The sequence below is a fragment of the Oncorhynchus kisutch genome, linkage group LG20 (genome assembly GCF_002021735.2).
Source record: "Oncorhynchus kisutch isolate 150728-3 linkage group LG20, Okis_V2, whole genome shotgun sequence".
Lineage (NCBI taxonomy): Eukaryota > Metazoa > Chordata > Actinopteri > Salmoniformes > Salmonidae > Oncorhynchus > Oncorhynchus kisutch.
The window spans coordinates 48915372-48934107 of record NC_034193.2 but is presented as its reverse complement, the minus strand read 5'-3'; the positions used below and the strand labels follow the sequence as shown (position 1 = coordinate 48934107).

The 18736-nt window shown below is 43.6% G+C and overlaps 2 protein-coding genes across 4 annotated transcripts in view; both read left to right on the top strand.

Moving 5' to 3' along the window:
• The first annotated feature begins 1747 nt into the window (after window positions 1–1747).
• Window positions 1748–12365, top strand: LOC109880319 (inactive phospholipase D5). Its single transcript, XM_020472531.2, has 10 exons — window positions 1748–2163; window positions 5814–5950; window positions 6231–6414; window positions 6678–6786; window positions 7757–7884; window positions 8573–8770; window positions 9939–10090; window positions 10418–10583; window positions 10917–11007; window positions 11216–12365. The coding sequence occupies exons 1-10, from the start codon at window positions 2125–2127 to the stop codon at window positions 11443–11445; spliced, it is 1434 nt and encodes a 477-aa protein (XP_020328120.2). The 5' UTR covers window positions 1748–2124; the 3' UTR covers window positions 11446–12365.
• A 1123-nt stretch (window positions 12366–13488) lies between these two features.
• LOC109880311 (girdin) overlaps window positions 13489–18736 on the top strand; it is a 34155-nt gene continuing 28907 nt past the window's right edge. For 2 of the 3 annotated variants that reach the window (XM_031799575.1, XM_031799576.1), the window contains exons 1-3: window positions 13489–14238; window positions 14346–14437; window positions 18343–18448. In XM_031799575.1, the coding sequence (XP_031655435.1) occupies window positions 14176–14238; window positions 14346–14437; window positions 18343–18448 (261 nt within the window). In that variant the 5' untranslated portion in view covers window positions 13489–14175. The remainder of the gene's footprint in view (window positions 14239–14345; window positions 14438–18342; window positions 18449–18736) is intronic. The other variant, XM_031799574.1, reaches the window with a different exon arrangement.

Below are 18736 nucleotides of genomic sequence, written 5' to 3'. Positions count from 1 at the left end.
TCTTTAGTTTCTGCCCAGTGGGTATGTTTCTTTAGTTTCTGCCCTATACCCAGTAGGTATGTTTCTTTAGTTTCTGCCCAGTAGGTATGTTTCTTTAGTTTCTGCCCAGTGGGTATGTTTCTTTAGTTCCTGCCCAGTGGGTATGTTTCTTTAGTTTCTGCCCTATACCCAGTGGGTATGTTTCTTTAGTTCCTGCCCAGTGGGTATGTTTCTTTAGTTTCTGCCCTATACCCAGTGGGTATGTTTCTTTAGTTTCTGCCCTATACCCAGTGGGTATGTTTCTTTAGTTTCTGCCCTATACCCAGTGGGTATGTTTCTTTAGTTTCTGCCCTATACCCAGTAGGTATGTTTCTTTAGTTTCTGCCCAGTGGGTATGTTTCTTTAGTTTCTGCTCAGTGGGTATGTTTCTTTAGTTTCTGCCCAGTGGGTATGTTTCTTTAGTTTCTGCCCTATAGCCAGTGGGTATGTTTCTTTAGTTTCTGCCCAGTGGGTATGTTTCTTTAGTTTCTGCTCAGTGGGTATGTTTCTTTAGTTTCTGCTCAGTGGGTATGTTTCTTTAGTTTCTGCCCAGTGGGTATGTTTCTTTAGTTTCTGCCCAGTGGGTATGTTTCTTTAGTTTCTGCCCAGTGGGTATGTTTCTTTAGTTTCTGCCCAGTGGGTATGTTTCTTTAGTTTCTGCCCAGTGGGTATGTTTCTTTAGTTTCTGTCCAGTGGGTATGTTTCTTTAGTTTCTGCCCAGTGGGTATGTTTCTTTAGTTCCTGCCCAGTGGGTATGTTTCTTTAGTTTCTGTCCAGTGGGTATGTTTCTTTAGTTTCTGCCCAGTGGGTATGTTTCTTTAGTTTCTGCCCAGTGGGTATGTTTCTTTAGTTTCTGCCCAGTGGGTATGTTTCTTTAGTTTCTGCCCAGTGGGTATGTTTCTTTAGTTTCTGCCCAGTGGGTATGTTTCTTTAGTTTCTGTCCAGTGGGTATGTTTCTTTAGTTTCTGCCCAGTGGGTATGTTTCTTTAGTTCCTGCCCAGTGGGTATGTTTCTTTAGTTTCTGTCCAGTGGGTATGTTTCTTTAGTTTCTGCCCAGTAGGTATGTTTCTTTAGTTTCTGCCCAGTGGGTATGTTTCTTTAGTTCCTGCCCAGTGGGTATGTTTCTTTAGTTTCTGCCCAGTGGGTATGTTTCTTTAGTTTCTGCCCAGTGGGTATGTTTCTTTAGTTTCTGCCCAGTGGGTATGTTTCTTTAGTTTCTGCCCAGTGGGTATGTTTCTTTAGTTTCTGCCCAGTGGGTATGTTTCTTTAGTTTCTGCCCAGTGGGTATGTTTCTTTAGTTTCTGCCCAGTGGGTATGTTTCTTTAGTTTCTGCCCAGTGGGTATGTGGGTATGTACCCAGTGGAAATGTTTGGGGATTTCATTCTAGTCCCTAGCAAGGTCCATTTGCTTTCTGCCGGTTGAGTTTTGCTTCACAGGGCAGATAGGAAGGAATAAATTAAGGGAGAGGAGCGGGTTGGAAAGAAGAAGAGGGGAGGGAGGGAGGGAGGGAGGGAGGGAGGGAGGGAGGGAGGGAGGGAGGGAGGGAGGGAGGGAGGGAGGGAGGGAGGGAGGGAGGGAGGGAGGGAGGGAGGGAGGGAGGGAGGGAGGGAGGGAGGGAGGGAGGGAGGGAGGGGGCTCAGCTTGGAGAGAGCTTTCACATTGGATGTTTGGACTGAAGGGGTGGGCACAGTCCTGTTCCTACTCTATCTCTCCCTCTGCTTCTGTCAGTGTGGAGAGGAGTAGAGAGAGCACACACACACATCCAAACACACACATCCCAACACACACACATCGAAACACACACACTTTCACACTATCACTGTGGACAGAGTAGAAGAACGCACAAAGGAAGAGCCAGAGAGGAAGTGGAGAAACCATGTCAGGGCTTACCGGGACAGACCTCGGACTACACCACGCATCACACACACTGTCGGGGCCAGAGCAACAGCATTATGAGGACAAGGGGACACTGTGAGGACAGGGTCATAGTAATGGTTTACGAGGACAGGGTCATGGTTTACTAGGTCACTGAGACTGGAGAATGTCTAATGTGATTAACCATTAGTTGACCGTTAGTTGACCAGGTGTGTGAAGTTTAAAGGACTCATGGCAGCACCAACTACACAGCCACAGGAGCCTATGAAGGTGAGTTTGAGATTTACCAATGATGTATTCATTCATCACCTTCCTTTTTTATTCTTTAGAATCATTTATGTACATTATTATTCATTATATTGTACAGAATTGGGTGTTAATGTCCTTACAGAACATACTGGCTCATTTCGGCTGAGTAACTTTTCTCCGTGAGATTTTAATGCTTGATCATAATGAGATTTGATTGGTTGATTATAATATCCAGAAGAGTAGGCTTTACTTGTAATTAGTTGCATACAGATACAATTGGTCACCGAGAATAGTGTTTTTTAAATTATATAATTAAATAACATTTTGCTGTGGAATTCAAAATGATACCAGAAAATGTCATTCTGGGTTTATGCCGGGATAGTGTCTGACAGGTCTGGCTTGTATTTATTGCGGATGAATTTCCCCATGGGTATTAACACCAGCGAAACGTGGCGAGGTCCTTGACGCCGCTAAATTAATTGAAGGGAGGAGCGGTTCCCTCGTTCCCTTGGCGCGACAGACAAAGTGCATCCGGGCTGTTTCTCCTTCGTTCCGCATGAGCGCCCGAGACAGACAGAGAGGAGAGTAGATGATGGCCCGGGTTTGAAATCGACTTGACAATATTTTTCTATGTGGACTGGCCATTCTCAACATGTTATAGCTGAGGAGTGACACTTTTTGTTTCACTAGCTGTCAAAAGTTGTATTGTTTTTTCTGACTTCGACCAATCTTTGTTTTGCTTCACTGGCAAAAGTTTCATAGGTTGTGAATGATGGTAAATGTCTGACTACTTGAAGTTTTAAAAAGCTGCTGGAAAAAGGGGGAAATTTGCATTGCTCCTTCACCCAAAGGCACCTAAACAAGCTGACAAGGGGCCAGAGAGGGATGGTGATGAAAATACAAAATCTAGCTGTCAGAAGTTTTATTGGTTGTAATGGTGGCAAATTCTTGACTATATAGAATCTTAAAAAACTACAGTTGTGGAAGAAGGGTTGAGGGCAAAGCTCCCTCACCCAAAGACAGTAGACAAGCTGGCAGGGGCCAAGGGAGGATGTTGATTCAAATACAAAATGGGAGAAGAAAAGAGAGAAAGAGAATACATAATGTGATGGTGACAGCCACACACAGCGCAACACTGATACAGGCGCCGTCAACAGTCGTGCCAAAGGGCCAAACAACCGAGAGAATCAGATTGGCCCTCAATTAAAGCTACATACATCCAACCCACTAGGAGAAGAACATTTTCATCTTTACTGTCCCCCAAGGGGATGTGTCTTCACAATACTGTTGTATAAAATAGATACTTACACTCAGGGGCGCAACTTTCACTGGGGCATGTCCCCCCCAACATTCTGCGTTTGCATTTTTGTCCTCCCAGTTTTATCATTGGAATGTGATACAAAACGAGGCAGCGGCGTACTTTAGGACCATGCGGACGCCTCCGAGTAGGCTGTTTAGAGTGTTTATCGGATTGGGTAAAAAAAAAAGATGATACAAAATAAATTATAATAATGATGTCCCCCCCACTTCTGAAACCAAAGTTGCACCCCTTATACTATTAAAGATATAATTTACATCTACTACATCTACTAACAGACAAAAAAAGACCCCCAAAAGTAGATATACAGCAAAGTAGCCAGTTTAAGGTTGAACAAAATCCTTTCAGCTCTGATGCGCCTGACCAATTCAGGCGGGCGTAGGGCAGCTGTAGAAAAGCCCTACATACCTAAGCCCCTGTTCTTTTACTTCAATAGAACAGTGTTTTCCTTCTTTCTTTCCTTTAAACATCGTTTTTCTGTGAATCAAATTTGCCTTCAGTTTGGTTTGGAAGTGTAAGGTCCTGTATTTATTTTCTTAGTCAACCTCGTGTTCTGTTTCGTTGTGTTCTTGAACGTAGCCCTGTTTCTTCGTGTTCTTGAACGTGGCCCTGTCTTTCATTTTTGTTCATTGATTTCACCTGTGTTTGTTTCTCACCTGGTCTCATCAGCTCCTTATTTAGTTCAGTTCATTCTGTTTGTGCCTTTGTGAGGTATTGTTTGTTCTGACTCTACTAAGTGTGTTCCTAGCTCGTTTGTGAGAACCAGTTATAGCCTTCAGTCCTATTTTTGTTGCTCCTGCCTTTTTATGACCATTGCCTGCCTTCTACGAAGGCAAAATAAACACCTTCCGTGCTCTGTGTGGGAATCTACACCTTTTCTCCCTGAGTATTCATTACAGGAAGACTGTTCCACTTCACTTGTCCCCTCAGCTTCTTCTTAGCATAAAGTAGGATATGAGAGATATTGGCCGTGTGTGTGTTGATCCCCAGGGAAAAGGAAACCATGGACCAAACGCACATTTCATCAATGACTTGTGATCCCTCCATCCTCATTCAAAACTGACCATATAGTACAAGACCCCTACAGATGTAGGATCTTCATTTGATCACCCTTTGTGGCTGTGAATTTTTAGGACTACTGTATAAGTTCCATTTAGCAAGGCAAGCTTCATCAGACACAGGTCAAGTATTTGAAATGATTTCAACTCAAGAGGAACCAATTTGCCAAGTGTCGTGACTATCAAAGAAATGGGGCTTGGTTCAGCTGTACTCAAGTCAAAATGTGACACTATATAAACATTGTAATAGTTTGTTTTTAAATGCCATGCAATGGAGAGTTATAACAGCCTCTCCAACCTAAACTCAAGTGTTCCACTGCAGCATATACTGTATCGTGTGTTGGAGGATGGCAGGATCTCTAGAATAGGACATCCACTATCAATATTCAATATATTAGCATTAGACCGTAAGCTAGCATCGTCCATTCTCAGCCCATTCATTTGGAATGCCTGGAGCTAGCCACCGGAGGATTGCAGCCGAGGAAATGTGCTTCGCTGCCTCCAATGAGAATTGATTACTTCCACTGTCCGGCTCAGACGCACTCAATGCCTGCTTTAAATATGGACCATACCTTCCTTTGTCACATCTGGTGTCTGACTGCACAGTCCAATGACGTTATATTTGGGTTATCGATTGGTTAAATCCTGACTGCTATTCAAATGTATTGATGATTGATATACAAATCTAATGCAGGATGATTTTCTTGTTGTGTAACACCTGAGACCTAATGGACTTGTCAATAGTTCATCAAGTCAGTTTTGCTTCTTGGCTGAGATTAGTCCTAGTCAGGAAAGAAGAGATTGAGGTGCATTTAATAAATCCATTGAGGTTCCTTTCAAAAACGGTTCGTTGTCAGTTTTGCTCCCTTGGCTGCATTTCTATTAGTCATAGTCTGGGATGTAAACAAATTACAAGGGGACAGATTGAGAGGTGCATTTATGGGTTGATGTGGATCATGTTCTTTAGGGCATACGTTTTAAATGATTTTACAATGCAAAACAAGTATTTGTGTTAGCTATTGGATAACTCCAGGGTTGTATTCACTAGGGCACACCATATCTAAGTATTTGCAACAGAAAACAAAAATGACCCTTTCTCATTGGACAAGTCCAGGCTGTGCATCCATGTTTCAGTCTGTTTGCTGCCTAATGAACACAACCCTGATTTGATGTGTTGTGTTTGTCTCTCTGTCTTTCGGTCCCGACAGAAGTCCACTTTAGTCATCCATATTTCATTCTATTTCCTTCCGTTTGGTGTCTAATGATCATGATGTATGTTCCTCCCTGTCTTCCAGTCTCAGCAGAAGTGCATAGCCATCTTTGCTCTGCTGTGCTGCTTCGCTGTGCTGGTGGCTCTCACCTTCTCCGCAGTAGACGTCTGGGGGGAGGACGAGGACGGAATCACAGAAGAGAACTGTAACAGACACTGTCGGTAAGAGGTACAGGAACTATAATCGAGGAACCCAGAACCAAATACTTGCGCTAGCTAAATGAAAGTCATTACAAAGGTCCAAAACAGTCAGCAGGGCTACCTATCTGTAACAAGTAAATCTACATGCCTACAACATTGTTAGAATTGACAGGAGTCAAAATCTTCCAAGGCCCTAAGATGCTATCATAAACATAGGTCTTAGATGTCTGCATCATCGATTTCAGAGATCTGAAATGATGTACATGATTTTTATGATTAAAACTGTATGCTTTCTCATCAGCATTGTCCTTGTGGAGAACATTCCGGAGGACCTCCCCCTTTCCGTAGATGGTACAACCCACGTGCCCCTCTCCACAGGTCTCAACAGCCTGTTGGACCAGGCCAAGCACTCAGTGGAGGTGGTATCTCCCGTCTGGAACCTCAACTCATGGGACCAAGAGACATGGCCCAACTCTGGCAAACAGGTATCATGTAACAATAATGCCACTTCTTCATCTTATTCTACTTCTTCTTCTTCTTCATCATCATATATCGCAAACTATAAAACTATGGACCGTTCTACAAATGTTCTACTTTGGCAAAGTGCTATTCCATTATATCAGCATTGCGCCCAGCAGCAGAAATTGATACTAAGCCACACAAAACCTGCAACAGTCTTTGGATAAGGACATTCACAGTGCAGAGGGAATAATAACAGTCATACTGTACATATCCTTTTATGTCTCAGGGCCAGCTCCTGTTCCAGAAACTGCTCAACCTCAAGACTCGGGAGGTTAAATTGAAGATTGCCAGCAGTCTCACAGACTCTGCTGAACTGCAGAAACTAACAGAGCATGGTAAGTGACACTTCATTCATATCACTCCACATAATATATAAAAACAGCAATGTATTATTCATTGATGGCCTATAGTACTGTGTGTGCCCAATTATGCATACAGATGTAAGAGCTTAATTGAATAACTATTTTGTTGTTGAGAATTTTCCTGCAGAGCAGAAATGCAAACTTGTAGTGCATTTGAGTTTTTAAAAGGCTTCTAAAATTGATAATTTCCACATTGAAAATTTAGACTTGATTTGCCCTAACAAAAAATATATCAACCCCTACAAATATGTCCATTAATTATAATCCACATAATAATTCACATTTCCTCTTGCTGCAGGATTATTTTCCTGCTGTAGCAAACGTCCTCAAATTTAGACCCTACATCTGTAGGCTACAGTGTCTCATATTTATCTAAAGGAAAGCAGATACAGCACTTTCTATAACATTTTGTCATACCCGTGGTATACTGTCTGATATACTACCGCTGTCAGCCAATCAGCATTTAGGGCTCGAACCACCCAGTTTATACAACATTTTATACAACATCCATCACAGTATGAGGTCCACTCTCACTCCTTGAGCTCTCCGGCAAACTTGAGTCCACAAGGTCAAACAACATGAATGTGCAAATGGATCCAACTTAACTGCTTCCTTGTCAAATTGCCTCCTGCCTCCAAGGCTGCCTGTATGTCTTTCTGTCAGCCACAGGCCACATTGGCCTTTCTTCTCGAATGTGGCCGTGATTTAAGGGGCCAATAGAAACAGGGCTTTAGAAGCCTAAATGTTTGTCTGGAGTTTGTGTCCTTCAGCAAGGTACTTCACTGCTCCCTTCTAAACGGCTCCTGGGGTTCTACACTGAGGCCGTCCCTGTGCTTCCAATCCCTTGGAGTTGGGCTGATTAAGCAAAAAGACCCATTTCCATTCTCTCCAAGAAAATGGACAATAAAGTATTCTTCTTCCCTGACTTCCTTTCCCCCTGCAGGTGCCGAGGTTGGCTTTGTGAATATGTCAGCTCTGACCAGAGGCGGACTGCACTCCAATTTCTGGGTTGTTGATAGGAGGCATGTGTTCATTGGCAGTGCCAGCATGGACTGGAGATCACTGTCCAAGGTACCAGTTCTAGACTAGGGTTTCCCAAACTCGGTCCTGGGTCCCCCCTGGGTGAATGTTTTGGTTTTTGACCTAGCACTACACAGCTGATTCAAATAGCCAACTCATCATCAACCTTTGATTATTTGAATCAGCTGTGTGGTGTTAGGGCACATACCAAAACGTGCACCCAGGGTGGGCCCCAGGACCGGGTTTGGCAAACCCTGATCTAGTCCATTAGTGATTAGAGAAGTGATTACCTGGCACTTTCATGCCGTAATGCCAGCTGGTGGTTGAACTCCCATTGAATGTAATTAACATATTGGCCAATGAGGAGTCAACACACACACACACACACACACACACACACACACACACACACACACACACACACACAGTGCAAGACAACAGAAATCTACACACTCTAGCAGAAATGTCAGCAGAGAACAGAAATTTCTCAAGGTCCTGTACATGCAATAATGAGCTGTCAGCAGTCTTTGTCAGCTGAAATAAACAGGTATATAGTCCACAAACACTGAAACAAACAATGTGTTCATCAGACAAGTATTCACTTATAGTGCATATAACTAGTCTGTTTGAGGAGTCTCTCAGCCGCCCAGTCAACACACTCATTCTCTCTTTAATAACCACACTGTCAACCACATTGCCTCCTCCTCTCCCTCCGTCTCTTCCCTGCATCTCTCCACAGAGGAAGGAGTTGGGGGTGGTGGTTTATAACTGCAGCTGTCTGGCTATAGACCTCCATAGGGTCTTCTCCTTTTACTGGCAGCTCCAGTACAGAGACTACGTCCCTTCTATCTGGTCTAAGAGGGTCACGGCCCTCTACGGCAAGGACAACCCCGTAACGCTGTACCTCAATGATACAGAGGTTACCGCTTATGTGTCGGTGAGGATTTGTTGTTATGTACTGTGTATTACATAGAGCAGATCAGTGGAGGCTGGTGGAGGGAGGAATCGGAGGATGGGCTGCGTTCCATTTCTTCCATCCCAGGCATTACAATGAGCCTGTCCTCCGATGTATAGTGACACCAGCCACCACTGGTCTACAAACCATAACATTGTCTTGCTATAGGAGTTTTGGAGTTATGTTTTTCACTCTTGTTGAAATGGAATAGAATAAACCTTACTAACCCTAATCCTAATTTACCCTAATGTACCCTAACCATAGCCCTAACTAACCCTAACCAACCCTAACCAATCCTAACGTACCCGAATGCTAACTAATCCTAATTTACCCTAACCCTAACCAACCCTAACTAACCCTAACCCTAACTAACTTTAAATAACCCTAACTAAGCCTAAATAACCCTAACTAACCCTAACCATAACTACCCCTAAGCAGTTTTACTAGACATATTATTACTTGACCATGCTGCTGATATTTACAAAATGTTCTTGTACCCTAGAATGTCCAGAACTAGATGGACAAAACATTATGACACCCATAACAGATTGCTTTATCAATTATTAAACCGACACCCATCCGGGTGATTAATCATGTAAATGTTACGCAGAGAAACAAATGAAACGTCTCCGTTCAACGCGCCAGCGTCTAATTTGACAGTAATGAATCTCTCCATCCCCCTAGGGATGATGTGTTGATCAGCTACAGAGAACACATTCATCATCATAACAGGAAGTAATGATGGTACGGCGTCCTACTGTGATGCTGCTGTTGGCAAAACCTTGCCCTCCTCCTCTGCCTCTGTTCCCCTCAGCTCACTTCTGACAATGACGCATGTTGGGGTTATGTCCGTCCTCGTTTCGACCCGCTACCCCCCCCCTACATCTCAGACTATATTAAATATTGAGACTGCTTAAAATGTAGGAAATGGGAAATTGGAAAATAACCTTTGTTTTGAAAGTGTGAAATATAGGCTGTCACATAGAAGGCAGTAATAAAGTGAAGCTATGAAATGCTGAAGCTCTACTTATTGAAATAGTTGACTGTCTTTAATATAACCTGCAATCAAAACAAGTCAAATTGAATCATTTGAATGTGTGTTCTCATCTTAATTCTGATTCCTTTCTTGGTTCCTTCCTTCCCTCCTCAGACCTCTCCTGACCTCTTCTGTCCTAAGGATCGGGCCAAGGACATAGATGGCATACAGCATGTGATGCAGGAGGCCAAGTTGTTCATCTACATCTCTGTCACAGACTACCTTCCCCTACTCACCAGAAGGTCTGGAGGGTCTTTAGTTTCAAGGTGATGCTTCCCAATATCCGATAATGAGCCTATGCATCTTTTCACAATGTGCTCATTATAGTTGGACCAATGACATAATATATGTCATACAAGCTGTAGCTATACCTTCTGCAATCTGCAATCTGAGCTCAGCCGTAGTTTGCATCCGTGCCTTGATTTATGAATTTGAGAGCCCAAACCCTCCGCTTTTTAGCAAACCAAGTGGCAGGGGTGCCATTGGCTGAAACACACATGAAGGATTGTGGCTCAAAGTGTTCTTCTAACACCCAGTGGTTCTCTGCTGTGCATCTCATTTCCTGTGACTTTGTGACCCTTCCATCGACATAGATACTGGTCTCCTATCGATGAGATGATACGTGAGGCTGTGGTCCTGCGAGGGGTCAAAGTTCGCATGCTCATTAGTTTCTGGAAGCAGACCCACCCGCTCACCTTTAACTTCGTGATGTCCCTCGAGTCACTGTGCATGGAGCTGGCCAACTGCTCCCTAGAAGTGGTGAGTGAAGGAAAAGAAAGACTGTGAAAGGCCTATTAAAGAGATGTACTGTATATTACACTCTGAAATACCACGTACTGTAGCTGGTTTTGCACAATCAAGGGTGTGGGTGACTTCATCTCGACATTAGAGTACTTTTGATTACTTCTAAAACTTCTAAAAACATTGATGTTGGACTGTAATATTCCTTTCAGAATAAAGTGGCTCAGGAATTCAGATGTATGATGGCTCATAGAGTTTTAAAGCAACTTGAAGCCGTACAGTGCACTAGCATTGCCTCTATTACGGTGGATATCAATTTGGTTTTATGACTTTAATCTTCTTTTCCTGCAGAAGTTTTTTAGCAGGAGGGAGCAGATGGCTAATAGTCAACCAGGAATCAACCACAATAAGTACATGGTGACCGACAGTGCTGTGTACATAGGTCAGTGATCCAGATGTCACTGGGAATCTACTGTATCATTGATTATACAGTTATTTATACGGAGAAGACATATTATCCTTTACTCTTAACCCCCCCCCCCACACACACACACACACACATTTTGGAGATTAGCAAACGGTCAACCACAATTCAGCACTCCAGGGCACAATGATATGATATCTGATGTGCGTTGCCTCTATTTCCTCAGGTAATCACGACTGGGTGGGGAGTGAGTTTGTCTATAACGCTGGGACCGGACTCGTCATCAAACCAACACAAACTCTCAAGGAGAGGGGCGCCACAATCCTGGAACAGGTGAAGGCTGTATTCGAGAGAGACTGGCATTCGCACTACGCTAAAACCTTCCAGGCCTGTAATAGGACTCCAGAGTGTAGCAAATACAGCAACCTCCACAACAACCAGAGGTCAAGAGTCTGACGGATAACAAGGAGGGCAAAGAGACCTGGAATGAGTCTAACGACCCCTATTAATAAACTATCAGCACAACTTTCCCTTTAACTTGTCATGAAACAAGGGTGTATTCACTAGGAACTAAACGGACGCAAACAGGCCGAAAGGGGGTGGGACCGAATTAAAAATGTCCAATATGAAACTCTCGTTTTCATGGGCAAAAATGTTTCTGTTGCAAAACTGTGGTGCGTACTAATGAATGCACCCCATGTTTGATGACGGCCAAATATGGATTACCCCGAAGATGCACAAATCTGGTTATGTGGACCATTATATGCACTGTTATAAGCATGAGCAGCATGGAGGTCGAACAAAAACGACTATTCTAATGGTCTCATTTCTTTCAGGACCTCTACATTTACACACACTGAAATATATATGCATTTTGTATTGTCTGATTATGCATTCAGTTTGACAAGAATACCTCAGTATTTTAACCTTTTCTAATAATCTATATAACCACTAAAAAAATCATAGTTAACATAAAATGCTTTGCCTTAATTATATTTCACATGCTGACATGGAGACGACATCTCTTTCTAGACTTATTGTCATATAAACAAATTACAATATAACTGGTAGGATGTTACCTGTGTGCAATTGCATGGCATGCCTTTTGCCTTTTGGGGGAACTGCCAAAATGCCCCCCCCCCCCTTCCTTCTTAGTACACACACGCTCAAGGACAAGAGGCTAATTTAACCTAGAACAGAAGAATATCATTATACAGAAGCCAGTAGGCCTATGTAAGTAGGAATGATTCATTAACATACATGGAATGTACACTATACTTATGATATATTTATGATACAGTTTCGCCTTGTTGATCCATAATATAATGTGAACTTATTTTATACTTGACTGTAATAAAAACGATACCTTGTCCTTATTTCCACTGTTCTGAAACAATTCCAACTGGAAGTAGCAGAAAAAGGGGGGGGGGGGGGGGGGTGACAGTTAACAGTTAACTTCATGCCTAAAATCTATGTTCTATAATGCTATTCTACACATTTTGTCATGAGACTATGAGAAAATGTTGCGGTTTTAAAGTAAATTGCCTACTATTTACACATTTTGCCATGAGGCTGAGAAAGAATTTAGCAGTTTATAGATAATTTCCTGCAATTCTACAGATTTTGCTATCATACGCTCCTCCCCCCCAACAAGAAAAAGTTGTGTTATAATAATTTGGTTGGCGGCCCCCTGGAGATCGGGGCCCAGGGCACGTGCCTTGCGTTCGTGCCGGGCACCACATGAAGCAACATCAGGAGTGTGGTAGTACTTATTTTGAACACATGATGGTGCTATAGTATTATATTGGATGTCAAATGGCTCTGGGTTGTCACTGTGTAAATTAATTCAATGAGAGATGAGAATTACTTTTTCATGTTCAGTTAGTTGTATCTTCACCGCAAAGTTTGATATCAACATTTTTAGTAAGTTTTATTATAGACTATTCATGTTGAAATTACAGCCTAGGCTTAATCGTGTTGTAAATTGTTATAAACATGTAATGGGGCCTATCGTTTGATAGTTTTTTTGTTTGGATTTGGATTGCGGGTTATTGCATTATACAATGTTTTGCTCTTTTTCTGTCCAAATTGTATTTTGTTGTTAGGGAACAGCCTTTATGTCGCCTATGGTGGTGATATGGAATGGGAAACGTGCTTTCCATTCCTGCTTCTTCTAGTGAAGAGTTGCGTGGCTTTAGCATTATCCCTGTGTTGCTTATGGTCGCTTTGTAATGAAAAAGGACCTGCCTCCTCCCAGCGATGAGGAGATGGAGAGGGTGGGGTGGGCGGGTGGCGTTGTCATGGCAACAGATTAAGGTTAAAGATATTTTAGACAGCTCTATTAGCACTTTTTGCTCCTGCGGATTAGCACCAACTCGGGATTATTTGATATGGGTGGTGGCATCAGGGATGTGCGATGGTTTGACTGAGGTTAGTGTGTTATCAGTCTCGTTTTGTCATGACAAAGATACGGACCGGTACACAGATACGATTTATTCAGAGTGAGGGATCATTGTAACTTTTTTTGCACACTTAGTGTGGCTACTTTCCCGGCACTGCGTCACTCGTATGTTGAATGTCCCGCAACAGAACGTCAAATTGTAGGTGGATACTGATACGCGCGTGCATGTGTTTTTGTACGGGAAAGAGAGTGAGGAGTGGAGAGAAAGAGGGAGGTAAACGTTAGGTATGTGCCACCTGACTGCCTGCAGATGTCTTTGCAGCAGCAGGGAATGGGTCTTCCAAGGGATGTAGGTGACAGAATACATTTGCGGGGGAAATGCCAATGGAATTTTTTTTGAACAATGCGTGTCCACGGCTACATATCGACATCTTTTCAAAACAAATGATGTAGCATGTTAGTTTGTGTACTAGCGACAAAAGTGCGTACGGGGCTATTATGCAGTCTCACTGCGGCTGCAGCAGGGAGCTACTTGAATTCTCAAATAGTTTTACTAAAGCGACGGGATCTTTGCCGACCACAAGAAATGCTGCAGGCTTTCGCACAATGACAGTGGCTGTGTCCTGCGTTTCATTCACCTCTAGGGATAGGACGAATGTTTGAATGAAGAGTGTTCTCTGTTTATCAAGCAAACGATCTCTCTTTTGACGCCTACAGAAGTCATCATCAAATCAAATATGTTTTGCTGATAAAGGATCGATCAATCATCAAGGACATCGATCAAGATGGAAAGCGAGGTTTTTCTCCCCCATCTGGAGCAATTTATGCTCAGCCCGCTTGTCATTTGGGCAAGTACCCTTCTGCATGTTCAAAATGTAGCTATGATAAATGTCCGTGGCGTTGATTTTCATATTAATAAGCAAATAATGATGTTTATATTTTTTGTTTTGTTTAGGTGAAGACATTTGGGCAAAACGATGGGAACATGACATTGGATTATTCCGAGTTACTGGATGGGGTCGTTTTGAACAAGATCATGTTTCAAATGTAAGTTTAGTCAGTTTTTTGTTTTGTTTAGTTGCACATTTTGCCCTATGCACTGCAGCCAATAAGGAAGTTGGCTCTATGCCGGCCTGGTGTAGCCTAATCCAAGCCAATGAGCAGCACTGTCCAGATAAAACAGTTAGTGTAGCTGGAATTTGACACATTTTGACACAGCCCATGTCAATGATTGGCTTATCACCCGCTTCTGCTCATCTGACCGCAAGCTACAGTGTTGCTCACAATGTTGCTGTGATCATCCATGCTAATAAGGAGAGAAGTTATATAATAATAGGCTATTTAACTTGGTTGTGTTTTGACTATAATCTTAGGGCCAGTCTCTCTGCTATAATGCTAACTCCTTGTCAGTCGTTGTCATGTTTGGTGTGACAATGACATCAGTGGAGTTAAGAAGAGCACAAACAGATCTGGGACCAGGCTGTTTTGACTCCATTTTGACTCCATTTGGGCATGCTATAATTAGAGTGAGTTCTGCTGCCAACTTCATGCAAAACAAAATGTATGTACAAAGTGGTATAACACTTAACTTGTTTGTACTCCAGTCCTCTCAGAATTTAGCCGCATTTTGGGAATGCTATTTTTAGAGCTCTACGTTGTGCTGGGTCGGTCAGGGTCATTCTGCCTGATATTTGGTGTTTTCAGAATGAAGTTGTGTTCTTGTCTGTTTCTGCGTGTCGGCTAGTGGATACAGCTGTTACTAACACAGCACAGAGCTGCTGAAGTTCTTGTTAACTAGTCGATGCTGCACAACAGTGTGTGCTTTGTCACTCACTTGCGCTGAAGGAGTTCATTGTTGTCTGTCTGTCTGTCTGTCTGTCTGTCTGTCTGTCTGTCTGTCTGTCTGTCTGTCTGTCTGTCTGTCTGTCTGTCTGTCTGTCTGTCTGTCTGTCTGTCTGTCTGTCTGTCTGTCTGTCTGTCTGTCTGTCTGTCTGTCTGTCTGTCTGTCTGTCTGTCTGTCTGTCTGTCTGTCTGTCTGTCTGTCTGTCTGTCTGTCTGTCTGTCTGTCTGTCTGTCTGTCTGTCTGTCTGTCTGTCTGTCTGTCTGTCTGTCTGTCTGTCTGTCTGTCTGTCTGTCTGTCTGTCTGTCTGTCTGTCTGTCTGTCTGTCTGTCTGTCTGTCTGTCTGTCTGTCTGTCTGTCTGTCTGTCTGTCTGTCTGTCTGTCTGTCCTGTCTGTCTGTCTGTCTGTCTGTCTGTCTGTCTGTCTGTCTGTCTGTCTGTCTGTCTGTCTGTCTGTCTGTCTGTCTGTCTGTCTGTCTGTCTGTCTGTCTGTCTGTCTGTCTGTCTGTCTGTCTGTCTGTCTGTCTGTCTGTCTGTCTGTCTGTCTGTCTGTCTGTCTGTCTGTCTGTCTGTCTGTCTGTCTGTCTGTCTGTCTGTCTGTCTGTCTGTCTGTCTGTCTGTCTGTCTGTCTGTCTGTCTGTCTGTCTGTCTGTCTGTCTGTCTGTCTGTCTGGTCTGTCTGTCTGTCTGTCTGTCTGTCTGTCTGTCTGTCTGTCTGTCTGTCTGTCTGTCTGTCTGTCTGTCTGTCTGTCTGTCTGTCTGTCTGTCTGTCTGTCTGTCTGTCTGTCTGTCTGTCTGTCTGTCTGTCTGTCTGTCTGTCTGTCTGTCTGTCTGTCTGTCTGTCTGTCTGTCTGTCTGTCTGTCTGTCTGTCTGTCTGTCTGTCTGTCTGTCTGTCTGTCTGTCTGTCTGTCTGTCTGTCTGTCTGTCTGTCTGTCTGTCTGTCTGTCTGTCTGTCTGTCTGTCTGTCTGTCTGTCTGTCTGTCTGTCTGTCTGTCTGTCTGTCTGTCTGTCTGTCTGTCTGTCTGTCTGTCTGTCTGTCTGTCTGTCTGTCTGTCTGTCTGTCTGTCTGTCTGTCTGTCTGTCTGTCTGTCTGTCTGTCTGTCTGTCTGTCTGTCTGTCTGTCTGTCTGTCTGTCTGTCTGTCCTGTCTTCTGTCTGTCTGTCTGGTCTGTCTGTCTGTCTGTCTGTCCTGTCTGTCTGTCTGTCTGTCGTCTGTCTGTCTGTCTGTCTGTCTGTCTGTCTGTCTGTCTGTCTGTCTGTCTGTCTGTCTTCTGTCTGTCTGTCTGTCTGTCTGTCTGTCTGTCTGTCTGTCTGTCTGTCCTGTCTGTCTGTCTGTCTGTCTGGCTGTCTGTCTGTCTGTCTGTCTGTCTGTCTGTCTGTCTGTCTGTCGTCTGTCTGTCTGTCTGTCTGTCTGTCTGTCTGTCTGTCCTGTCTGTCTGTCTGTCTGTCTGTCTGTCTGTTCTGTCTGTCTGTCTGTCTGTCTTGTCTGTCTGTCTGTCTGTCTGTCTCGGTCAAGAATATGTACTGTAACGTTTCTAATTGGTTTCCAGAAAAGGTTGAGTCTGAGTCCCAGATCACTTCGTGTAGTCTTTCCACCTCCCATTGCTGATGTGACAATGACGGCGACGAAGTTGACAAGACATTACGAAACAGATCTGGGACAAAATAGGTCCATAACCATCAAAGTCTTAAAGGAAGTCTTCAAGAGCTTACTGAGTAGCTTATTGTTGGGGTACCTTATGGCTGGGAGAATTATCATCATCACCCACCTAATCATCACAAACTGATGTCCCCTCTGATAGACAGTCATCAGTGTGGCGGGTAGTTTTTTTAGACCCAAGATGTCCAATGAAAAGGCACTATAACCCCATAGAACAACTATTATTATGGGTAGACATAGCCTAGCTCTGAACCCGAGGTACATGCCTTTTTGGGTGTGTAATATCAATTTCTAGGACTAATGTGTTATGTTTGAAGGGACCCAAATAACTAGAGGTTTAAACAAATATACATATCCTGTCTTCTTGGGGATAAGAGCGTCTGTCACAGTCTGGCTAAAAAACAATACCCCCCCCCCCCCACACACACACACACACACACACACACACACATACATACATACACACACACACACGCATGAATTACACACACTCACACACACACACACACACACACACACACACACACACACACACAATGCTGGGGCCTGCCGGTGGGTTAGGTTTAGGATAATCCCTTGGATTGCATGGAGACCCTCTGGATTAGGGGCTTGTTGATAGTGTTTAGTTTTATGTGGAGAGCGAGACAGATGGCAGGGAGGGAGACAGTAGTGGCTCAGAGACCTACAGGAGACTATGGGGTCATCCTCATTCGGGCTCACAGTAGTGAAACATTTTGCAACGGGAATCGAACATATGTGTTTCTTATTGGACCAGTTCAGGTAGTCCCTCCCTGTTTTGGAATGTTTGCTTCCATTTGCTGCCTAATGAATACAGCCATGGACAGATACCAGGGTACATCCTGCCAAATAGGTTTAGGTCACTGTGTCAGTCAGATTGCCAGTCGTTAGGGAAATTGAAATGGCTGGGAAGGGAGTGGATGAGTGAAGGGAGGGCTCATTTAGGTGCTTGAGTGGAGTGTTGCTAGCCTGGTCCCAGATCTGTTTGTGCTGTCTTCCCAACTCGCACGTGTCAAGGACCATAGGAGTTAGAAAGACTGAGCAAACAGATCTGGGACCAGGCTAGAGTGGAGCAGGCTGATGCTATGGCTGTGAATTCATCATGCCATGAGCCTGACAGGGGGAATGATGTAATGGGGCAGAAAAAGAGGGAGAAACAGAGAGAGAGAGCTAGAAGCAGGTTTGATGGGAGTTAAAGCCAAGTTTAGTCAGATGTACTATATATTTATAGCACCTGGCTTACCACATAACTCACCACCTCTTTGGCTGTAGAAATAGCATCTAATACATCTTAGAAATAGCATTTATATTTAATGTCATTTCATTTCCTTCAGAAATCACACGGGTAACACTTGACCATCTTTGTGGCTGTAGCTGAAATACGTTGTTGTAATTAAGTTGCTATAACGTTATTATAATGTTTTCACTCTCCTCAGAAATCCCAAAGCGACTTTTCCGAGCGTCAACAAAGTGATCGACGACCCCAGTCAGAGGATTCTGAACCTGACCGCTCTCATCCGTCAAATCAAAACCTATTACCTAGTGAGTTACAGTTCTGGATGTTCCCTCTTAGTTAAGTTTCCACCATTAAACATTCCTCCCTTTTATACTGTGTGGAACATTTGAGTTTGAAAGATTGGCAAGTCAAACCACATTCGTTCTAGGGAAGGGACACGCACACACACACACTCACAGTCTCAAGAAATGCATGATGGGAAGGGTTAATACCCTCGAAGTGAGGAGTGCAGCTCTCTGCACATCTGGTCCACGGCCCTGGCCTGATCTGGTCGGCCACCAGGCCACCCACCAGACTGTCAACCAGGCTCTTCT

Excerpts from the sequence above, each read along its gene's own strand:
- LOC109880319 (XM_020472531.2), top strand. The coding sequence starts at position 2,125 with ATGGCAGCACCAACTACACAGCCACAGGAGCCTATGAAG. Across the intron at positions 6,415-6,677 it reads GGCCCAACTCTGGCAAACAG|GGCCAGCTCCTGTTCCAGAA; the intron begins GTATCATGTAAC and ends TTTATGTCTCAG. Across the intron at positions 8,771-9,938 it reads AGGTTACCGCTTATGTGTCG|ACCTCTCCTGACCTCTTCTG; the intron begins GTGAGGATTTGT and ends TTCCCTCCTCAG.